The sequence below is a fragment of the Aquila chrysaetos genome, chromosome 2 (assembly GCF_900496995.4).
Source record: "Aquila chrysaetos chrysaetos chromosome 2, bAquChr1.4, whole genome shotgun sequence".
Lineage (NCBI taxonomy): Eukaryota > Metazoa > Chordata > Aves > Accipitriformes > Accipitridae > Aquila > Aquila chrysaetos.
The window spans coordinates 70,414,465-70,437,598 of record NC_044005.1 but is presented as its reverse complement, the minus strand read 5'-3'; the positions used below and the strand labels follow the sequence as shown (position 1 = coordinate 70,437,598).

The 23,134-nt window shown below is 41.5% G+C and overlaps 1 protein-coding gene across 2 annotated transcripts; it reads left to right on the top strand.

Moving 5' to 3' along the window:
• The first annotated feature begins 2,352 nt into the window (after positions 1–2,352).
• PM20D2 (peptidase M20 domain containing 2) lies at positions 2,353–21,199 on the top strand. 2 transcript variants are annotated; one of them, XR_003927012.1, is made up of 7 exons: positions 2,353–3,099; positions 3,182–3,330; positions 6,885–7,027; positions 10,079–10,233; positions 13,175–13,310; positions 15,068–15,203; positions 17,679–17,786. XR_003927012.1 is itself a non-coding variant. In XM_030039911.2 (7 exons), the coding sequence occupies exons 1-7, from the start codon at positions 2,641–2,643 to the stop codon at positions 18,815–18,817; spliced, it is 1,353 nt and encodes a 450-aa protein (XP_029895771.1). In that variant the 5' UTR covers positions 2,583–2,640; the 3' UTR covers positions 18,818–21,199. The 2 variants fall into 2 exon arrangements, 1 of the variants encoding a protein (XP_029895771.1); XM_030039911.2 differs by lacking the exon at positions 15,068–15,203 and adding an exon at positions 18,615–21,199 and having other exon boundaries at positions 2,583–3,099.
• The last annotated feature ends 1,935 nt before the right edge of the window (positions 21,200–23,134 follow it).

Genomic DNA, 23,134 nt, shown 5'->3' with positions numbered 1-23,134 from the left:
AGTACAGGAGAGGTAGGAGCAAGGAGGAAAAATAGAAGAGCAGACTTTGAAAGCTGTAAAGAAAATAGGGTTTAGGGAGACTGGGACAGGAAACAAATGGAGAGGTGACCTGGGCTGGCTGGGCAACAAACTGGGATTGTCTTCAGCAAGGACTGAAAGGGCTGAGAGGAGGAGACTGGTGCCTAGTGGAGGCAGGGAATACAGCTAGGAGGAGGGAGCAGGACAGAATTAGGATCCATTAGGTGAGGAGAATGGGACTGCAAACACTGACTTGGAGCCTAGAGGGGCAAAGTAGCACTTTCTGGGTGATGCTGAGGAGTGAAGGCTAGAACTGGCTGGATGTCGTAAGTGGGGCTGTAGCAAGCACCCAGGGATGGGGCAAAGACAGACTGGGAGGGCATTAGTGGAAGGAGGTGACGGCTGGGGAAGGAGGGGCAAAAGAATTTGTGCTCTGTGGAGGATACTCCTCTTCTGCACTGAAATGGAGCCCAAGAGTTCCCATCTGACTCCCACCTTTTCCCCACTGTCAGCAAATATCTATGAAACCTAATGCAGGGCTCCCCCCATGGTACTCCTCCTCAGAAAACCATGACCTGCAACATTGCTCTCGCTTTGTTAGAGCAAATGGATGAGGTCTATGCAGTAGATTCAATCCTCCTGAAGAATCATGTGCACGCCACTTAGATGTCATATCATGGAGTATTTATTTTTCCAGCTTACAGATTTTAAAAATACTGCAAGCACCCACTTTTGGGTGCAAAACTATTGATCAGGTATATAAAGCTATACAGCGTGCGGCATGAATCTGTGCAAAAGGTACAGCAGGCTGAGCAGGACCCTGTGTTTTTGTTGAAGAAATACGAAACTATATAGTGAACAGTAGTGCCTTGAGGAACCAGGTACTCAGGAAGAAAAAATGTGTGGGGGTTTTTTCCCCTCCTCACTAAAACTTAAAAGTGGGAGCCAGCTCTTTCCACGAGTGCAAAAGTGGTTGGGTTTGATGGATGCCTAGAGTAGCTGTTCCTAAAGCACGCTGACACTGTCCTCAGGCACACCCTGCCTGCTTCAAATGGCTTCCAGTCCTAGAAATCCCTTGGCAAACAGACCTGAATTACGTGGCCCCTTTGCTGCGTATGTGCCCCCTCAGCTGCTGACAAACACTAAGTACATGTATCCATAGGGCAGTTGAAAGTTCAGCACACATTTTTGGGTGGACGGCTTTATTCCACTTGGAAGGACTTGGGGGTGGAGGGAAAGAACCGACCACGACCACAATACTTGCCAGAGCGGGTTACAAGAGTAAAAATAGCTCGTGACAAATATAAGGCATGGGAGGCTGAACTCTGCTTGGAGTGACCGAGAGTCCTGTAGGGTTTGGGTGTCAGTAGGAAAAGGACCTCCCCCATCTTCTCTGGAGAGGGGAAACCTACAGTTCAGCACACCAAAGCACCTCTCCAGGTGACAGAAAAATTGCGAGAAAGGGTACAGCAGATAAACCATGATTAGAATTAACAAAAAGTGCATTTCCGGTAATTAAATGAGTGTGGGAAAACCAGCAGAATTTGTCATTTTGTTTCTGTTGACTTCAGCTTTCGTCAGATATGGTTTGGTTAGATGGGCAAGGTCCCTGCTCTCTGGCTTGTACCTGAAAACTCCCGATGAGCACATCACTCCCGTTCCAAGTTCCGATAAACCATCGTCAGCGATAGGTGCGCACGCGACTTTGAACAAACGCCGCGTTGCGCAACAGCTTCAGAAAAAACCCCAACCCCAGACCCACGCATCTGATCATAAGGATCTCATTACGAAAAGTCAGCAAAGCCGCAGACGGTCCCCGCTTGGACGTTTGCGGACAGCGCCGCGTGCCCGCCTGCCACGCGGCACGCGGGCGGCAAGCCCGGGCCGCCCCGAGAGCGCTCAGCTTTCTGCGCCGCGACGGCGCAGCGGCTTGGCCCACGCGCTTCGCGGGCGGCGCCGCGGACGGCGTCGGCTTCGCCGCGCGCGAGCGAAGCACCCGCGCTGCCCCGCTGCCGCGGGCGCGCGGCCGGGCATGGCACGTGCCCCGCGGGTGGCGGAGGCGGCGTGACCGCCGCGGCGGGCAGCGCCTGGAGGTCCCGCCGCCCGGCCGGCCACGCCGCCCGGCCGGCCACGCCGCGCGGCGGCTCTCGCGGGCCCGGCGTTCAGAGATGCCGAAGAGACGGAAAGGAGACAACAGAGTCCAGGACTTCTAGCTGAAGAAATGAAGGGGAGGCTGGAGAGAACGGGGCGGTAATTTCCAGGCCCCGCAGAGTTACGGCTCGGCCGCGCTCTCCGGGGAACGGCGCAGGCCGACACCGGCTTGCTTTGACGGGAGCTACACGCGCGTCCCCGGCGCCCGTTCGGTCAGCAGCCCGACGCGGCGCCGAGAAGCACGGAGCGGCACCGCCGGCGGGCTCAGCGCCGCCATCTCGGCGGCCGGCGGAATCCTGCCGGCGGGGCGCGCCGGGCCGGTGGGTCTGGCGGGGCGCCGGGAGGACGAACTACGTCTCCCAGCGTGCCCCGCGGCGCCGGGGAGGCCATAAAAGGGGGCGGCGGCGGCGGCGGCCGCCTCAGACGGCGGCGGTCGGTCGGGCGCTTCCGGGTCCGCCGCGCCGCAGCCTCATGAGGCCGCAGGAGCCGCCGCCGCCGCAGGGCGGCCCCGCGCTGCCGGCGCTGGAGACGCTGAAGCAGCGGGCGTGCGAGAGCGTGGAGCTGAACGCGGCGCGGCTGGGCGCGCTGAGCCGCGACATCTGGAGCCGGCCCGAGCTGGCCTACGAGGAGCACCAGGCGCACGACACCATGACCCGGTTCTTCTCCAGCCGGGAGCTGCCGGGCGCCGCCTGGGCCGTGCAGCCGCGCTACGCGCTGGGCACGGCCTTCCGCGCCGAGTGGGGCACGGCCGCCCCTCGGGGCCCGGGCCCGCGGCCGCTCCGCGTCGCCTTCCTCTGCGAGTACGACGCTTTGCCCGGCATCGGGCACGCCTGCGGGCACAACCTGATCGCCGAGGTGGGGGCCGCCGCCGCCCTGGGGCTGAAGGCCGCCCTGGAGAGCCTGCCGCAGCCGGCGCCCGTCGCCGTCCAGGTGAGAGCCCTTCCGGGGCCGGGGGCCGCGGCCCGGGCACGGTGGGCCCCTGGGCCCCTGACCCTCCGCGTTTGTGCTGCAGGTCACGGTGCTGGGGACGCCTGCGGAGGAGCAAGGAGGAGGCAAAATAGACCTGATAAACGCCGGAGCGTTCGATGGACTGGATGTGGTTTTCATGGCGCACCCCTCGCAAGAAAACGCGGCTTACCTGCCCGATGTGGCCGAGCACGAGTGAGTGAGCGGGGTCAGGTGGAAAGGGCCGGCTCGCTGTGAGCCTTTTCTCCCCTCCCCGGCTAGGGGAGCTGCTTTGCAAGGGGCTGATCTCAGGGCCGGGGGCCTTGCAGCTGCCCTTCAGGCGAAGTGTGTGCGGCCAGCGAAGGAGCCGGGTCAGTGTTGGGGACACCGAGCCGTTCTTCCGAAGCGCAGTGTTCAGCCCACTGTTAAAGATCCCTGACTGCTCTGAGATAATCTCGCGTGCGTCCCCAAAATCCATTCTTTCTTCTGATCTTTCGAGGTGTTTCTTCTTGAACATACACGTGACTATCCTGTCTGTTAAAAAAAAAAAAAATTTAAAATGCAACTGGGGGGAGTCTCATGGATCGTGGGTCCTTGCTTCCCTGGGCACCTGGTCATGCAGTCCTCTGCGCACATTTTATTTTAATCAGTTTTGAACATGTTTCAGGTTTTCTCTCCCGCTTTTGAAAGAGCCAGCCAGCTGAGCCTGACTGCCGTTTGGATCCTTATTAACTTCCAGCCTAAATTTAATTATGGCCGTTTTATATCTGTTAACTCTCACATCAGCTTTTTTTTTTGATTCAGAGTAGTTCTTGGCTTTCCTTCCTCCATATATACTTCCTATATATAAGTACAGACAGCAGTCATACTCTTGCTCAGCTCTTTTTTTTGCCAGCTAGCCATATAACTCTTTGGAAATCATGCTTTGTCTTCTTTTGATTAGCCCTACTGTTCAGTGACAGCACGTGTTCTTTTGTACTTGGAGTCACTTGACTTGTCTTGAAGTACTCTGTGCCGGATGTGCATAACCAGATTTGTACACAGTACATGAGGTGGAATTTCCTTAGACCTTACTTAGCTGATGCTGGGACCATAGTATCTCCTTACCATTTTGGAGCCAGCTGGCATGTTTGGGGCTTCCTCTTCAGTCATTTCCAAGCAGTCAACTCTTAGACAAATGCTTAGTCTGTAAGTATGTGATCTTTTAAAACATTTTTGAGCTTCAGTTTGTTCTTTCTCTGCCAGTCTGCAAGGCCATGCTGTTCTTCCTTTGATATTATAAATGTCTTCTGTTCTCATAGTGTTCCAGCAGTAGTCTATCAGCAGGTTTTGTTATACATTTTTGTGTCACAGTTACTAATGATTCTTGATCCCAAGGTCTTACCTGGCAGAGATTCTGCTAGTAACATCCCTCCAGTGCAACAGCTTTTTCAAAGTACTACGTTTGGCTGTCTCTGACTAAATTCTGTAGTCTTTAAATAACTGGTTTTCCAACCATTTCTGACTTGATGTACTGAGAGCTGTTTTCAGCATGGTTGTGCTACCTTCCAGCTCCTATGTGCTTGATTTTATTGGCCATTGTGCTTTTGCCACTGCTGTTCCTGGTGGATAATTCGCTTCTGTTACTGCTAAATTTTATGGTTGCTGTACCTTCAGACTATATTTATAATCTTCAAGATGCAATTTTCATTGATAGTTTTGTCTTTCTGTTCATTTCAACTCTTGCAATAGTTTTTTGAATTTGATACGGTAAGATTTTGAAGTCTCCCTTCAGAGGTGATGGTTTGCTGTAGGATGCAAGTCCTAAACAGCCTTCAAACCTTGAATGTGGAGGAGGCATGGAACTGAAGTACCGAGTGAAACAACTTACTACCTCCAAAAACTCGAAATACTGAGTTTGTCATGATTTATGTAATTATGAGATTCCAAAGGTACAAAGACCATTTTGATAATTTGTAATTGATCTTTGGTTGTTTCCAAGGAATTTAGGGACTGGTGATCACGAAGTTGCTAGTATTACTGTATCTGCAACCTCTGAAAGCTGGCTTGTGCCTAAAGTAAAATTAACATACTGGGATAAATGTGGTGAATACCTGCTGAAATTTGCTGATTCTTATTCACTTATCCTTCACTTAATCAGCCTATTTAATGTTGGTCAAACAGGATCCACATTCTTCTGCTGATATTCTTAAACTGGCTTAGGGTGTTGTTATTCACCAAAATCCGTTGGGTTTTTTTCCTAAAGTATGTGACATTTGTGTAGCAATAGAAATACAGGAAAAGGAATGCTGAAAGAACATTTTAGTAAGAAGCATGTGTTTCTTGGGGAAAAAAATTATTGCAATGTGACTTTCTGCTTTACTTTGCCTTCTCTCCATTTTTTGGAGAATATCCAGGGATCCGTCCTGACTTCTTTGTGAGTTGATATGAGGGGTTGCAGTCTAATACTTGGGATGTTAATAGATAAGTTTTGTTATCTTGATTTCATAATGATAATGAATTTTAAGTAAAACTCATACTTTACAGTATGGGATGTATTGTTGTCTTGGAGGATGAGGGGGGATGGAAGAGGACATACTTAATTTGGATTGCAGGCAGTAAGTAGCAGGAGACGTTTTCTGCTGCAACAGTACACTCCATTGTGTCCCTCTTGGCTATCCAGTATTTAAGTTCTGGTATTAACTTAGAGCTGTGATGTGGTTCAGAGCATGAGTGGTCAGTTCAGGATAAGTGGCTAAGCTGGCATTTGTGCAAGATGGAGGCACAAGCAAGTTCAGGTGGTCCTAGCTGGGTGAGAGACAGGTTGTGCATCTCGGGGCGGGAGGAGCTCTTTGAGCTTGAAGATGGAGTTTCTGTAAAGGACTGGGTATTGAGTACAAACAGATTTAGTTAAAATCTCTCCTATTGGTAAAAAACTGATATTTGTGTATTTGATAAATAGTAATACCTTCTGTTGTTGTCAGTATTTGCCTCTTGTGTAAAGAGTTTTCATATAATTTGAAATATTAAATTATTTTGTAAGGCTAATATAAATGGCCCTCAGATGAAGCAAAGTATGAATTCTTACCGGATGTGTTTAGGTGCAGTATTTTATGACTTCTACAAAGTTGGAGGATAACCTTGGTGCTAGATTTCTTCCTTGTTGGCAAGCCTTTCTACCAGCATTTTTGAGGTGTGCAGGGAAAGAACATCCCTGCTGTAGCATAGTAATGTGTATTTTATACTAGGCTATGCCTTTACTACACTTGTAAACTTGACTTTTGTTATTTAGACATGGGTTGTATGTGATCTTATTAATGTGCTTTTGCTGTCATATATATGTACACATTTTATTTAAGTTTGACAAGAATTAGGACAATCAACTTCTAATTTTGAATCAGAGAAAAGGGTTTGTTACCCTCTGAGAAGAATGTTGGTAACTTTAAGTCTCAGAACAGTCAGGTAGTATAAAAAAATTGTTGGAGAAATTTAATTAGTATGTGAAGCCTGTACTTCTCAGGAAAAGGCTCTATAGTGGTATATTACCACTAACTCTTTTGCCTGTCTGGCTCTTGGTATCGTTCTATTTCATTGGTTTTCTAGGAATCTTTCAGCATGTTCTTGCATTCAAAGATAGTTCAACTTTGCTACAGTGTAGTGCCAGGTAAATTGTTGGTGTTCTGCTGCACAAAACTTAAATAACAAATATTTGTGTGAACAAAAGGAACTTTCTATTTTAGAGGGTTTTTTAGTGAATGAAAAACAAACAAGTAATGCCTTTTATTTCCTAGTGTGACTGTGAAATACTATGGAAAAGCTTCTCATGCTGCTGCTTATCCTTGGGAAGGAGTTAATGCATTAGATGCTGCTGTTCTTGCATACAACAATCTGTCTGTTTTAAGACAGCAAATGAAACCGACCTGGAGAGTTCATGGTGAGATCTTCATTAAATTTAATGTCCAGCAAGTAGGAGTTTAGTCTGCTGAAATACTAACTTACAAAATCCCACAATTTAAAGTATTGTATTATTGCACTAAATTAGTATAGTCACTTCAAATATTATGAAATGGCACCATTTCATTTAAATAGTTTGTCTGTAATCTTTAAAGTCATGTCAGTGTCCAGAACTAACTGCTGAAAATAGGCTTATAAGTCAGATTCAAAAGAGGACACTGGTACCTCGGTAGAGGCTATACAAATGTTAAGTCTTTGCACTTGCAGTTCAGAGAAAAAAGTGGTAAGCTTATTTTGATACATGGCCTTGAATTCCTTAAAGTTAACATATGTGTTTTTGCAAAGGTGTAAGATTAAATGCTTCTGAAAAATGAAGTATTACTTACTGCATAATTTTTGTAGTAGGCATTTCATTAATTAGCCTTTGTTGGAAGGTGGTCTAGAGTGACTGAAGCTTATTTGCTGAAGTACAAAAAAAAAAAAATGATGGCAGAAGCCTGTAGTTCTGGTTAGTAGCCCAATCAACTAGATGTTTACTGGATTCTAGTATTTAATATCTCATAGACCTTGGAGTAAAAAGGTCATTTTGCAGTAAGACATGTTAACCATTAAGCTTGACTTGTATTCCTTCAAAATCATGTGTTTCTTTTTGTACAATGAGAAAGTTTCAGAAGTTGAGATGGAAGCTGCCCTTTAGCTATAAACCCAGGTTTCCCTTATTACATGCAACACAACTTTTTCCAAGTTGAAATTAAGAAACTGCCATTTCTTCCGGACTTCTGAATGTAGAACTGCGTATTTGGAATACTTGTTACGAGCTTAAAACACTTTCAGAAGTTCTGAGCTAGTCATTATACATCTTGGCTGCTGGTGCTGTATAATACATATGTGTATTTCTCTCCAGCATATCTGGATGGAGTCTGGAAGCTCTAACCCTTGTGATGGTAGATGAAGATGTTTGCAATTCTGCTGTGCGGCATACCCAAATGAATTTCAGACAGCGGGCATAGCCTCTCTATTCTATTGCTCTGTAGGACACAAGGCGCTTAAGAGTTTTGGTGTCTGAAACCCATGTGTTGCAGGTTTAAGGTTGGAGGTGCACAAGTCTTCTATTTAATATAAGCCTAAACCCCTAAATACTGCTTTCTTCATAGTTTCTAAAGGCTACATGGGTAATGTAGGCAAAAAAAACCCTAAGTAGCCGAACAAGCCTCCTAGAGGTAATACTTCCTGAACCACAGCAAAACTTAAATTACTATATTGATACAATTGCTGTCATAAATGTGGTTTTCAAACCGCAGATATTTAGAATACTTTTGGGAAAGTATAAGCAGCCAGAATGAGATTTAATTTTAGGAATGTTTTCTTTACAGCAGTGTAGTGGAGATCTTGTGTTGCACACTTGCAGTAACAGCAGTGGCTGACTTAAGTGATACTAAAAATCTTAGTGTTAACCCACTAACAAAAACTAAAATAATTTTCATTACTTGAAGTCTAGAATTTTGAAGCAATGTTTTATGTACTTAAGTATTGTTGGTTTGAGTTTGTCTGATATTTGCTAAGTTACCTTTCTTCCCTGCTTATGAGTGGAGTAAATGTTGCCCCCTTGAAAAATAGGAATGTAGATTTTTTTTTTTCTGTTTAAAAAGTTGTATTAAAACAGGTTGTAAAAAAAAAAAAAAAAAAGGTTCCATCTAGAAGGGCAAACTGGGTGCTACTAGTAGTATGCAGGCAGCCTACTTTTAAGCTAGAGCTGCTGTCCAGTCCATATTGCAGTTGCTTTGAAATTTAAGTGTAGATGTACTGTTAGACTCTATCCAATTCCATTTACAAATGTGCTGGACAAGACAAGTGAAAGTTGTTTACTCATTAGGCTACTTGTTTTGAGCAAGTGTGTTATGGTATGTGTCATGCAAATTTGCATGCTTACTTACTTGCTGGTTCCTTTCCTGTCATGTCTGTCCCTCTCATCTGAGCTGTTCCTTTTGTTATGGACTAGTATTGATAGTGGTTTAATTCAGCACTTTGTTTACTTTGACTGTATTCGAGACTGGAAAGGTCTTACTTGAGGGGGAGTTCATAGTCTTAATAGGTTTTCTGCACCAAAAGTAAAGATTTGTTGCCCATTTTCATCCTGATAGTGCTGTCTTTTCAGGCTTCAGTGACACGCATCAGTGACTTTGTGCAGTATTTCCATTTAAGGTAGATAGTTTCTCAGGTTCTAAAGAAAACAAATCTTATTCCATGTACATAAATTGAGGGTAGGAGGCTAGGGCAGCAAACAGCCTGTTGAAAGCAACTAGCTGTTAATGCATTGAAGTCTAACGTAGAATTGAGGTCTACAATGTTTTATTGTTGAAATATCTAAATATTGTGGTCCTTTATGGTCAATTATGGCCTCTGATGGCATAACTGAAAACTATGGAGTTGTCACACATTTCCTTGAGGGAACACTTTCAACTCAAACTTTCCTCTTGAATAAAATACATATATTATACATTCCAATATTTCTAAAGATCTAGCATGAGGAATCTAATGAGCTTTCTGTGCACTGCGACACATACATTACTCCAGTATTGCTGAGAAATGCAACTTAATTTCTCTCCAAGCTGGCAAAATAAGTTGGAGACATTGTAGTTGAGGAAACCTTTAAAAGCTGGAATCCAAGGTAGCCTTTATAATGAAATTTTTTTCTTTCAATGGCAGCCAGATTGCTTTACGACTCTGATGCATTGAATTTCAGGGGATTAATTACAAATGCTAGTTTGGCTTGCCTTTAGGTTTATAACAGATGTCTAACCAAAGAATGCAATGAAATTGTGCTGAAAAACACGTACACTTTCCACTTAATCTGTGATGAAGAAACTTTGTCCGCATACTGTATTTTTTACATTCTTTGTATTTCATGCTCAGCTGATGTTTTGTTGTTTTTTGCTTACATATTTAGTTCTTGAGCAAGGAGTTTCGTGACAGGGCTGAAGATCAAGCAGTTGTATTTAACACTGATAACATGACTTTTCCCTTTCTGCAGGTGTAATAAAAAATGGTGGTGTGAAACCTAACATCATTCCTTCTTACACTGAACTAGAGTTTTACTTGCGTGCCCCTTCAATGAAAGATCTTTCTGTTCTGACAGAGAAGGTTGAGAACTGCTTCAGATCTGCAGCACTGGCCACAGGATGCAAAGTAAGAATGTATTCATGGTCATGTGTTTCAGTTACGCTGGAGATAAGGTAGGCCAGAACAGGAAATCGAGGCTTACATTTGTCTGCATGGGGTTTAGCTGAAATAAATCTAAATTTTTATGATACTGTTTGCTATTCTGTTGCTTTGTGTCTTGAAAGAAAGCTTTGGTTTATAAATAGAATGCCACAGAATCATAGAAGAATCTAGGTTGGGAGAGACCTCCAGAGGTCATCTAGTCTAACCCTCTGTTCAGAGCAGGACAAGTTAGAGCAGATTGCTCAGGGCCATGTGGATTTCTGAGTATCTCCAAGGGTGAAACTCTACAACCTTTCTCAACAAGTGCTCTACCCACCTCCTGGTGAGCAAGTCTTTTCCTGATGTTTATACTCTGATGACTGAGCACTGGAACAGGTTGCCTGGAGAGATTGTAGTGTGTACATCCTTGGAGATACTCAAAAGCTGCCTTGATACGGTCCTGGGCAATCAGCTCTAGGTGACCATGCTTGAGCAGGGGAGTTAGAGAAGATGACCTCCAGAGGTGCATTCCAACTTCAACCATTCTGTGATTCTGTTGTATCTAATAGGAATTTTCTTTGTTGCCTCTCGTCATATCACTGGGCATCTCTGAGAAGTCTGGTTCTGTTGTCTTTGTCCCCTCCCCATCTGATGACTGTTGTCGTGGTTTAACCCCAGCCAGCAACTAAGCACCACGCAGCCGCTCACTCACTCCCCCCCACCCAGTGGGATGGGGGAGAAAATCGGGAAAAAAGAAGCAAAACCCACGGGTTGAAATAAGAACAGTTTAATAGAACAGAAAAGAAGAAACTAATAATGATAATAACACTAATAAAATGACAACAGCAATAATGAAAGGATTGGAATGTACAAATGATGCGCAGTGCAATTGCTCATCACCTGCTGGCCGGCACCCAGCTAGTCCCCCAGTGGCAATTCCCTGCCCCCACTTCCCAGTTCCTATACTAGATGGGATGTCCCATGGTATGGAATACCCCCTTGGCCAGTTTGGGTCAGCTGCTCTGGCTGTGTCCTGTGCCAACTTCTTGTGCTCCTCCAGCTTTCTCGCTGGCTGGGCGTGAGAAGCTGAAAAATCCTTGACATTAGTCTAAACACTACTTAGCAGCAACTGAAAACATCAGTGTGTTATCAACATTCTTCTCATACTGAACTCAAGACATAGCACCCTACCAGCTACTAGGAAGACAGTTAACTCTATACCAGCTGAAACTAGGACACTGTAGACAGCAATAAGATTTCCCCCTAACCTTTTTTTCTGAAGGCTCAACAAATCAACTTTTTTCAGCCTTTCCTTGTATATCATGTTCTCCAGCACCCTAATCTTGGTGGCCTTGCCCTGGACTAGCTCCAGTCTTGATTTGAGGAGCACAAAACTGAACACAATACACCAGATGTGGTCTCACAGAAGTTGTCTGCATCAATAATAAAGATATTAAAACAGTAATGGCACCAGTATTGATTGCAGAGGAATGCTGCAAGTAACAGGCAGCAATTTGGATTTTTGTGCCACTGATCATAACACTTTGATCTTGCATGTCTTCTGTGTCCTCTGAGCCAGAGTGGTCATCATGAAAAGCTAAGCTTGGTCATGCACTGTCTGCTTTTCTATGAATATATGCTGGATGTTCAGAATCGCCTTGTGATTCATGTGCCTGGACATGGGTCTTAGGAGGATTTATTTGCTCTGTAATCCCTCTGGGAGCTTGAGGATAGGACAGTCTGACCAGTCTGTAATTTCTAAGATCCTCCTCTTAGCCCTTCAAGGTGGATGTGACCTTTAGCTCTTTTTCAGTGAGCTGGAGCATCCCTCTATTTCAGTGACATTTAAAAAATGATAGATCACTGATTGCATTGCTGCTTCTCTCTTACTCAGCATCCTGGTCCCATGTACATACAATTTCAAGAGCCCCATAATCTATTTTTTTTTTTGCTGTGGGTGATGCTCCTCCCCTACAGACGGTGCTACTAGGCTCAGAGACCTGGGAGGCTTGATGGCAAACCTTACCAGTAGGAACAGGCAAAACAGGTATTGAGTTTTTTGTCTTTCTTTCCATGTTCTTTGTCACTAGATCCTTTGCCCCATTAAACAGCAGGCTCATGTAGCAACCAAATGTGAAAAATTGAGTGACTTCTCAGTTAGCATTCTTACTTTTTTTCTTTTAGTAAATGGAAGTGTCTCCTGTAGCATGTTCAAGCAATATGATTACCTTGCACTGTATTGCTATGATAGGTGGTTCTATTTGCTCTGTAGTTACAAGTTTATGATTAATACAGCTATGAAAAGAATCTCTATGCTCATCAGAACAAATAGGTATAGTGTATATGAATGAGCTAGTGAGTTTTAAGGTCTATTTGAGGCATTAGATGCTGTTTTTGTAGTATGGCCCCTCCACTCTTGCTGGAAAAGGATTTTAGAAAGTGCACTTTACGCAGAATGAAAGTTAAGATCTCTTTTGAAATTTGACATTGGTATGTTTTTTACATTTGTTTTCAAACTTCTTGCCTGTGTGAAGTCATTTCATGAATGGTTCTAAACAATAGTAAAATAGAATTTGGTGAAAGCCTAAATTGATTTCTGTGTAGTTTTAATAGTACCTGCAGTGGAAATCATTAGATGGTGTTACCGGAAATGTTTGTTTCCTATTTTTGGAGATGCTATCTGTGAAATCTATGCTTCTGGAATTTGGCTGCCTGGTGCAAGCTTGACACAACATCAGCTGTGTTCTGATCAAGAGTAATATTTGGCAGAATGTTGTATTTTTGAAAGAAACTTAGCACTTACGTCTCTTTTGACATGGGCTTGAAGTATGGATATGTACTTATTTTTTCTGGTCTTTAAATTCTTTATGTTAAACTGGCTTAAGTTGGAGAAAAATTTCTAATTATTTGGGGTTTTTTTGTTTAGGTGGAAATAAAAGGTGGTGAAAATGATTACTACAATGTGCTTCCAAATAAGAGCCTGCAGAAAGTTTACAAGGAGAATGGAAAGAAGCTTGGAATAGAATTTATATCAGAAGACTGTATCTTGAATGGCTTGTCAGGTAACTCCATCTGGGTTTTTTGTTATGACTTAAGCTTAAGTTGATCAACTCTAAAGTGTATAAAATGACATAATAGAGCTAGGTTAAACATAGTTTGGTCAGAAGAAAAAGCCAAATTACAAAGTTGAAGCTCTGTAAAAGGATTGTACCTCTGGCCTGTGTTTCTGTATTTGTTGTAGAATCTGAGAAATTTTCCCAACACATATGAAGAGCAGTAATAATTTTCTGATAATATTTCTGAAAATATTTCAAGAAAGAAGCAGTTTGGGTGGAGGGTTGGAAGGATGAAAAGCTAAGAATCTTACTGAGAACATGAGGGTGTGTAATAAATTGCGACTCATTCTGTTGCTTTGAAATACAGAATCCTGGTTTGCTATGAATGGAGACGAGATGTAGTTTTTAGGAACCTTGTTTAATAATATTTTCCAAGCTTACATATAATCAAATTTACTAGCATCTAACTAATATTTTAGGCAGTTTTTTAAGAGATTTTTAAGTGGGAGTTTAAGCATCTTGGTAACCATAATTTAAAACCTCTTCCATTAACAGGTAATTCTTTACCTCTAATTTTAGTTCATGAGTTCAACAGATTAGTTTTCCAAAGGGTGCAGTTCAAGTAGATGTTCACTTCTGGGTCTTGACTATGTCTCAAACTATTTCACTTTCTTGGTGTCTCAGAGCTATAGTAATAGGAATATGACTTCTTGAATGCTTTGGTGGGTTTCTCATAACCCTTAACAGTTGGTTTTTTTTCAGAATCTTCCTACAAGAGCTCTGTTCAAGTCTTAACTGCTGCTGATATTTTATAGCCTTCACTACTGATCATAACTGTATATAGAAATGTTTTTACTCCACTCATGTTAAAGGTTTTTCTCTTTGGTTAGTAGGAAAAGATTGTTCTCAGAAGTTGTTATTCTAATTAGTTTGATTGCGGTACTAATCTCTGTATTAACTGCAGACTATCTTTGGACAGTTGAGATCTTGGTGTTTGGGGCCAGACTTCTCCAAAGTTGGTTTTTTTTTTTTTTGGATGGGGGAGACAGCATATCTAATGGTATTCTGGTTGTTTTTCTCTATTTCTTACTTCCCTTCCAAATTAAGGCAACAGTAGCTTATTTTCTTCAACTGGTTTGTTGTCTTGGGTGTAAAAACAAATTATAACTAAAGGCAGATTCCTTTTTTTCTTCAGTGTGGTACACGTAAGATTTACTACTTGGCTCATTTAGCCTAAAAAAGGGGCTGAGGAACCTTACTTAGAATGTTTACTGTGAAACTTTCTGGAGCTCTGCTAGTTGCTTCCTTTAAACCATTGTATTAAGGGTGAAGATCATGAATACTGGTGATCTTGCTGTTTCAGAGGGCTTCAGATGAACTTAGTACAGACACCTAATTGTAATAGTGCTTTCATATGTAAGTTACATGATATCCTAAATGTTAACCATTACCTTGCTTAAATTGATATTCCCCATATGCCTGTCCTGTCCTTAAATTGCTTGTCAAATGTCAAAATATGCTTGAGCAATTGTGGTTTTTATCTCACACTGCAGTAGGCTTTACTGAATTTTCTTTCCACAGCTTCTACTCTGAGTTTTTGCAGTGGGGATTCAGGAGTGCTAACAAAGCACAGCCTCCAGAGACATAGGAGTGGAATTTTGTATGCTACCCTTTTTTTTCGGGGGGTTGAGTGTTTTGTCTCATCTTTTTCAAGACCTCTATTTCTGTTTAGTTTTCATGTGGTTTTCAATGTTTTCTTTTAGGATATCAGTTTCTTCTGTTGAAAGGGAAGGAAGATAGCTCAGTTGCTTCTCCATGTCTGTGCAGCAGAAAAGTCGTTAACAGATGAGCATACTCGCTGCCACCTCTACATGGGTATTAGTATCGGTCTGCTTACAGGTATCGCTTTAGGCAGCTAAGCGTTACAAAGAGTTTCTTTAGTCTAAATCACAGTACCTTGTGTGTGCCTTGTGCACACTCCACTCATTTGGCACATGGCCAGGATGATGTGAAATAATGTGAATCTGAGTTAGCTTTGACCAGGTGCCATGACCTGTTTCTCCTGGTGGTAGGGTAACTCTACTACAGGATATTGAGAACCTCCCAAAGCAGATGGCTTAGTTTAGCATGCCTTAGTTGAGGCACCCACGCTTGTGATAACTTACTCGGATATATTTAGCATTCATGGGGTTCATTGACTTCCTGTGCACAAAACTGATATAGATGATCTTGGGAAGGAGCTACTATGTTTTGAAAACAGCACTTTTGAAGCTTGAGGCTGTGTATAAATGCTTCCTGGAATCTTTTGCATTTTCCCCTCCATTCATGTTTGTGGTAGTACTGACTTCCATTACATGTTCAGTGACTTGGAGAGGCTTCAGTATTAGCTTGAGGATACATTTTTGAGAGGCTGGAGCTCCCAATACCTTTCTGTTGCAGATGGTGCACAAGTCTGTATATTGCATTGATAACTGCACAATTATTTATGGTTCTAGAAGGAATCCCAATCTGTACATCTCTAGCAAGCATCCCCCCAGATGTTTGTATGGGAACCATTGGAACACCTGATGTTTTAAACATGCCGCTAGGTTTTTACCACTAAAGGATGTAACATTTTTTCTGATAAAGGGGAAGATTTGACTGTCACATTTTTATTAAAAGCTGCCTGGTTTTTGACTTGGTAAGCTCTCCATTTTACTAGAAAATACAAAGTTTACATCCCTTACATTCAGCAAAAATAACTTGTGAACTGGTAGTAGATTGGATATGGATATAAATTTAAGTGGAATTACATGACCGAGAGGTGGGATGCACTGGAATTTCTAATGCTTCATTTGCTGAGTGAGAGCAGGGAAAAAGGCCAACACAGTCTTTCCTGCAGTTTGTGTATTAGGACTTAGTAAGGCAAGTCTAGAACTCCTGGTTTAGTCTGGAGTAGGCAGAACTTCTAGACTTCTGGTTTGTCTTTCCAGACTGACCAAAGAATGGATCAATAGTGTAGACTACAGAAAATTAAGATAACTTGTTGCTGTGCCAAGAGTTGGATTTTCTTCAAATGTATACTGAACTTAAGGGAAAAGATCGGTTTTGGACAAGCCTTGCTGCTTCTGTTTGTAAGCAGAGCAAATAGCAAGCTAGTCTTGTCCTCTTTGATCATATAGTGTAGGCTCTGTGGACTTGCTTTTAATAACTATATGCTTCCAAGTAAAATCTGTATGCTTCAGTCATTTCAATACTAAGTCTTAAGGCATTAGCAATATCTTCTCTCCATAAAGTGTCATGATATGGAGGCTACCCAATGTGTTAAAAATAATTTTAAATCTTTGGAACAGTCATTTTATATGCCATTGCTAAAGAAAAAAATTCTTGCAGCTCTGATTGGCCTCAAAAAAGTTAGCTGAGATCCTAGTTGGTCATCCCTAATTTTCCCCTCTACGAAACAATGCTTCCTCTGGTATCTGAATTTCACAACAACTAGTATGTTGATTTCTTCAGCTTCTAAATGTCATTTTAACAAATACTGAGTGGATTGCTTGTTTGGGTAAAAAAAAGGCACTTGGGAAGTAGTTGCAGACTCTTGGATAATTTACTCTGAAGGATCTACTACTTCTGGATGGTATCATTAAATAGATAAGGCAGTACTGTGAGATAGGTACTATCACAAGCTAACATACTGAAAGTGCTAGTCAGGCATAAAAGAATCATTAAAATCTGCAGCATTGCTATCAAGAATTTTTTTACATCTACGAAGCGCTAGCGTTTTGTCTGGAGTTTAGTTATGATCTTGTTATTTCAAGAGTGCTTGTGCTGTTAAGGTTTCCATAACTGAGAATATTCAAAAAGCACAGGAAAAAATAGTTGTCCTCAATTTGTTTTTGTTTAAAGGTAGATTGTTCCTACTTCACAGTCCCCTACCTAATGCTGAATATTTGCATACTGGTGAAAAGCAGGAATTGTTGGGCCTGGTTCTAAGGGCTGTAGCAGGAAAATAGCTGAACTGCCTGAAATTCCAAGGTTTGCAGCTTTCATTGTTTGTGAATTAACAGCTTACTATCAGGAGATGCTTGATAAAAAATTAACAGTAAATGGAATAGCAACATGCTGGTACATCTTCCTTGCAGTCCAGTAACTGATTATTGATCAGAAGCGCACTGGAGAGCAGCATCTGAGGATGGCTAGTTAGGGAAAACATCTCAGTGATGGGAGATTTTTGTATGGACAATGACTCATTAGAAATGCTTTTATTTTAGTACTTGGGGCAAAGGATCCTCCCTTTTAGATAAGGGCTGGAGATAATATCTATCATACGTTTTCTTACAGCATTCAAAACTCTTCAACACTTGTTCATTAAGAAAATTTCTATGCTGCTTCTAGGTTCCACGGACTTTGGAAATGTTACATTTGTAGTCCCTGGGCTTCATCCTTATTTTTATATTGGCTCTGATGCATTGAATCATACTGAGCAGTACACAGAAGCTGCAGGTGAGTGGAAGTGAAAAGGTTTAGAGGTTTATATTTGGAACCCTTATGCATTGTATGGACTGGTTGCTGACTCTTCACTACAGCAAAGCTAGAAATTATAAATATTTCAAATTACAGAGGATTAAAGCTTTCACATGCTTTTATGGTATTCAAAGCTACTGTGTAGTAAATGTATGAAAGTGTAAGTACTATATCTGAAAGTGGCTGCATGTGAATACCCCTAGAGAAATGGAGTTGCTTTCTTCAAGCATGACGGGACCTCAGCTGAATATAGACCCTGAAACAATTAACTTAGTCAATTGTAGAGTTGCAGAAAAAAGCTGACAAAATGTAGAATTTCTGTTTTTGTGTTTAAAGTTAAATGTATATGGGAAGGATGACCACTCCCCATACTAAAAAGCCTGACTTGGTATATCATCTAGACAGAAGAAATTAGGTTTATCCCTAGAGGCATATTCAGAAGAGTTTCTAAACGTGAGCCAAAAGATAAAAGCAGTTTTTACTCCTAAAGCACAATACTCTGGAAATGTGATAGAGATAATGGTATAGAACTCTGCATTTTCTAAAAAGGAAAATGTGAACACTCATTTCCCTGTTTTCAGTCTTAGTTGTTTACATCAGTAGCAGAAAGTTAAGTACTTGCATGTGAAAATTTGTTTTGAGGCATCAGAAAATAGGTGTACTTCATGCAAGTAGATTTTTAAGAAACTTCTTGCAATTGAAACTTGAAGATCTTATTTTATAGAATATGCCTTATGTGGTGAGCTAGTGGATTGTATCTAATACTAGTAATCTAACCTGAAATTTCTCTTTACTTTTTTCCTCCAGGGTCACAGAATGCTCAGTTCTATGCTTTGCGCACAGCGAAAGCTCTGGCAATGACAGCACTGGATGTCATTTTCAAGCCAGGTCTGCTAGAAGAAGTCAGGGAAGACTTCAGACAGGTGAAGCTAAAAGAAGAGGAGCAAATAAATCCAGTAGAACCTAACAAAGAATCTAGCATTGGCATAGGAGCGTGTGCATCACACTAAACTTTATTAAACCTCTCTCAGTAGGATTGACTTAATGGAGATGCTCCATTTAAATCCCAGAAGGGGCTGGATAAACGCATAGCTGAAGAAATGTTGATTTTTCTTTTCAGACTTTAGGAGAAGCAAATAGTATCATTGCTTTCAAAAAATGTGCAATTTCATCTAGCTGTAATGTTTGCTGTATTCAATATGGTGATGAATTTCAGAGAGAGATCTCAAATATGTTGTCTTTAAGTTGCAATGTTGAATAAATGATAGTGTTTAGATCCCTTGTCAGTGATTTTCTATGTATTGCTAAAGTAATATTCCTTACAGGGGAAATACAGCATTTACATGCAAATTTTTGTTCTAAAATGAGTGCTGTTCACTCGGTGATCACAGGCGGAATCTGATCTATGAAGCATTTCTCTCTGACCAGTCACTTTTTCTTGGGACAAGATAGAGGCTTAAAACCTGAGCTGGTTTCACTGGAGAGAAGGGTGTATGTTTGGAAGCATGCCTGGTTTTGACAATAGTAGCTTCTAGCAATGGAAGAGAACGGCTTGTATGGAAATGTGATCTGTAAAGGTTGATTGTCCTGAAATGCACTGACCTTCCTCCTCATAAATTTTGGAGGTGTCGTGGAGAAGTCGTTGATCAAAAAAATCGGAGAGCAACTAAATGTTCAACACATTTAAACCACTGCAGAGAAAATGCAAGTGCATCTTTTTTAAGTTCTACTCTAGGGCAATACAAGTGTCCACACAAGGTGTTGCACTAGCTAAACGGATCTGAAGAACGTGTATAAACTTAGCTAAACCAGGGGAAATCTTCATAAAGATTCAAGTGTGGTACTGTGAAGCGGTAAATGAAGGTGACCTTAAACTGGTTGTGTGCATACCCCTGTAGTAAGCTTTGAGAAGCTTGCACTGAGGATTGCTTGTGCAGTAACTGGCTTCTCAAACCTCTTTGTTCCCATATCCTAAGCAGCAGATCTGTTAAGTCTTGCCAGTTGTCCTTTCTGTGTGTTGTGTGGTTAGTCTGTTTAATCCTTGTTATTTTGCTTCCCAGAGGTGTTAATGTTGCAGATTTTATCTAGGTAGTGTTCTGTGTTTCCAAACAAGTTAGGAATTTTTTTTAATTTGCTTTTCTTTATTTCTTTTGTTCAGATACAAATTGTTCAGTCAATGGACAGACTGAGTGGAAAAAGCAGCTTACTGGTTAACATTTTCTAAGCATAGGTATTATAGTAAGCCTCTGAAAAGAAATCAGGCAAACTGTATTCCCCAGGAAGTCAGAATACTCAGGATAATTTCAGAAACCTTGTTTTTAACAGCACCAGTCTCTAAATGGTAAACTCTAGAATTGGAACTCTCTGTAATTGGGATTTGTATTTTATTAATTTCTATATTCAATTTCTAATTTTGGAAAAAAAGAGGTTCCTAATCTTGATTTAACTGTGCACTGCCTCTGCATTTCTGTGCACTCTTTAACACAGACCTCCAGCTGCTATTTAAGAATTCTATTGAGACTTTCCCGTCTTAGAAGGCAAAAAGTGTGACTAGGCTTGCTTCTGTTTGTATGTCACCTAGACAGTGTAGACAACATAATTTGGCAGTTTTTAGGATTTCTGATACTTCAGCCTCTGTCCTTGTAGTAATAGGACACAGACTATCTGTTGATACATTAAATGCTCAGTGTCTTTGGAAAAAGGAAGTAACTGTTTATCTGTTTGTGTAAGAACTAGAGGCACAATTGTAGGGGTTTGTTTTGTGTTATAAGCCAGTTATTTGAAGAGTTGAGCATGACCATAAGTATTCCAGGTTACAGGATGGTCCTTACTTGCACCAGGATCCTTGCTTTCCTGGAGGATCAATTTTGACAGATGAATGCATGAAACAGATTAGGGTTGGACTCTGAGCTGTAGGTATGTCCAGGATAGTAAGTTGGATACTAAATCCAACTGAAATTTGGTCCAAGGTTTGTCAATTTAAATTAACCCTGCTTTGCCAGTTCTCAGACACAATTACAATTCATTAAGTTCTACTGGGTTAACAAGCTAGTTTATGAACTTCCTTAGCATATGTGGCTTTTTATTTCCTCCTGCATGAACTGCTTAACTTCTTGCTTTGCTGTTTTTAAGATGGAGTGTTGGGATCCCAGTGATAGCAATACATGCTGTGTTGTTGTTTCTTACAAGCTGATGTGCATTACAGCCTTCTCAGTTCTCTTTGTCCAGTCTAGCTGGCTGTTGGCTGCATCATGTCCAAGATCATTCAATTAAACATTTCTGCACTAAAAGCATGTCTTATTTTTGTTGTAATCATCGCTGGAATTAAAATGAAACTGAAGTACTGATTAAAGAGGAGTTGATATCAATAAAGCAATTTAATTGTGACTGAATTTTCTTGTCCTTTGATTAATATTGGGATGCTGCATGACTTCATTTAAATAGCATGTTTGATTCCCCCCCACCCCTGGTTTGGTATGATTATGTAAGAAAGTTTTAAGCTTTCCATTTTAGTCTGCCCTAGTGAGCAGTTTTTGTGTGAGGGTTAATGCTTTTCAAATACAATATTTAATGGTAGTCTTTATAATCTTAGGGCTGTTTCAACTATTAAAACATGTTAGAATTCATAGAATAATAGGAATGGTGCTTGGAGGGCTCTCTGGAGGATCTCTGCTAGGCTAAACCTGGTCCAGCCTGAAGTGGGATTATCACCAACACTAGGTTAGGTGAGCTTGGCTTCATTTGCTGAATCCTGGAAGCCTCCAAGGATAGAGACTTTTCAGCTTCCCGAGGCAAGTTAATTCCAATTTGTGTTTCAGAATGTTTGTTTTTAAGGTCCAGAACTAAAGGAGTTTCAGATTTAAAGTTAGGATTTTACTATCATAATGATTCTATATATAAGAGAAATTTATTTCCTGTGGGAATAAAACTCACTTTGATTTTCAGTAATTTCTACTCATAATAAATCACATGTATATGAAATATCTGGCATGGTTTTTAAATTACCCTAACTACAGTCTTCCCCAAGCTGTTTGTAATTTAAGAATATTGGAGTATTTGTCAAGAATAGTACTTTCAGCAGTGAATCAAAATGTGTAGGTAATAAACTGTAATTGCTGAAATGATTCTGAACAGCCGATAGCAAATCACAGCTATTTAAGGATGAGGTGGTTATGTCCAGACTTTGTGAAGAACTAAAGCCTCTGCCAGTATACCAAGCTACAGTGTTTCCTTATTTAACATCTGTGCTAGAACTTGAGTGAAAGATATGCCTGGTTTAAAACAGACACCCCCCCCCCCCCCCGAAATCTGATGGATTTCTTCTTATGAGGATTTAAAGGAAAGAACTTGTAACCTGCTGAGTTAAGCTATCTGGTGTAGAAGGGTCCAGCAGCCTTTCTTCATCAAACAGTAGATGGGGAGCAGCTTTACATTCTTGTGAATTGTATTTCTGTAATTGTTTCCTTCCCATTGTCTGAGTGCACTGCACATGGTTACGCTGCAGTCACAAAGAGCATGACTCTGTTCCTGTGAAGAAGAGTCATAACCCATTAGCTGTTGAAGTTTGTCTAGTATTTATTGAGCAATCTTCTCATAACTTGCTAATAGCATTCTTTAAAACAGATTTTTGTTGAGAGCAAAGTGCTTAGGATTAAATAATTTTAAAACAGGAAATCATGTACACTGATTTTTTTGTTTTTCCCTAAGGTTTACGATTTCTTGGTCCTGAAAGCAGCAGCCTTCCACAGAGCCTTTGTCTGCCAGCCTGTCTGGTTGACTGCTGCTGGCACCCACATTTTGTTTTTATTGGGGAGCAAAAGTGCACCCTCTTAAAAGTTCTTACCCAACTTTGGCTTAGTAGAGAGTTTGGGTAAGATTGCTGCCATTTTAGACTCCTTTTGGCACTAATGGAAGCCAAAAGTATCTGACAAACGCATCAAAGATTTTTCTCAGGCACAGCTGCATCTGAATGTCCTTATTTAAAAATACAGTGAGAAGCCAAATGCCTTAGTCCTTGGGAAGAATGAAGTCCACATCGTTATGCATAGTCTTGGCCATTTATGCAGTGCTATCATTTATGATTGCTCTACAGTACCTATAGAAAGTTATATTTTCAGATGTTTAGTCTCAAAGGTAACTGACAAATGTAGTAACAGCTCATCTCTTCTTAGCTTCTCAAGACCCTATCGAAGGATAAAAGCAAATGTACATGTACATGTACAAATGTAGTACATGTTCATCAGAATTACAGTGCTTGAGTCTTGTTTCATAACAACTGCTTGATAAGTACTTAAAATTCATCAGGAGTTGTAATTTTCTGTAGTTTT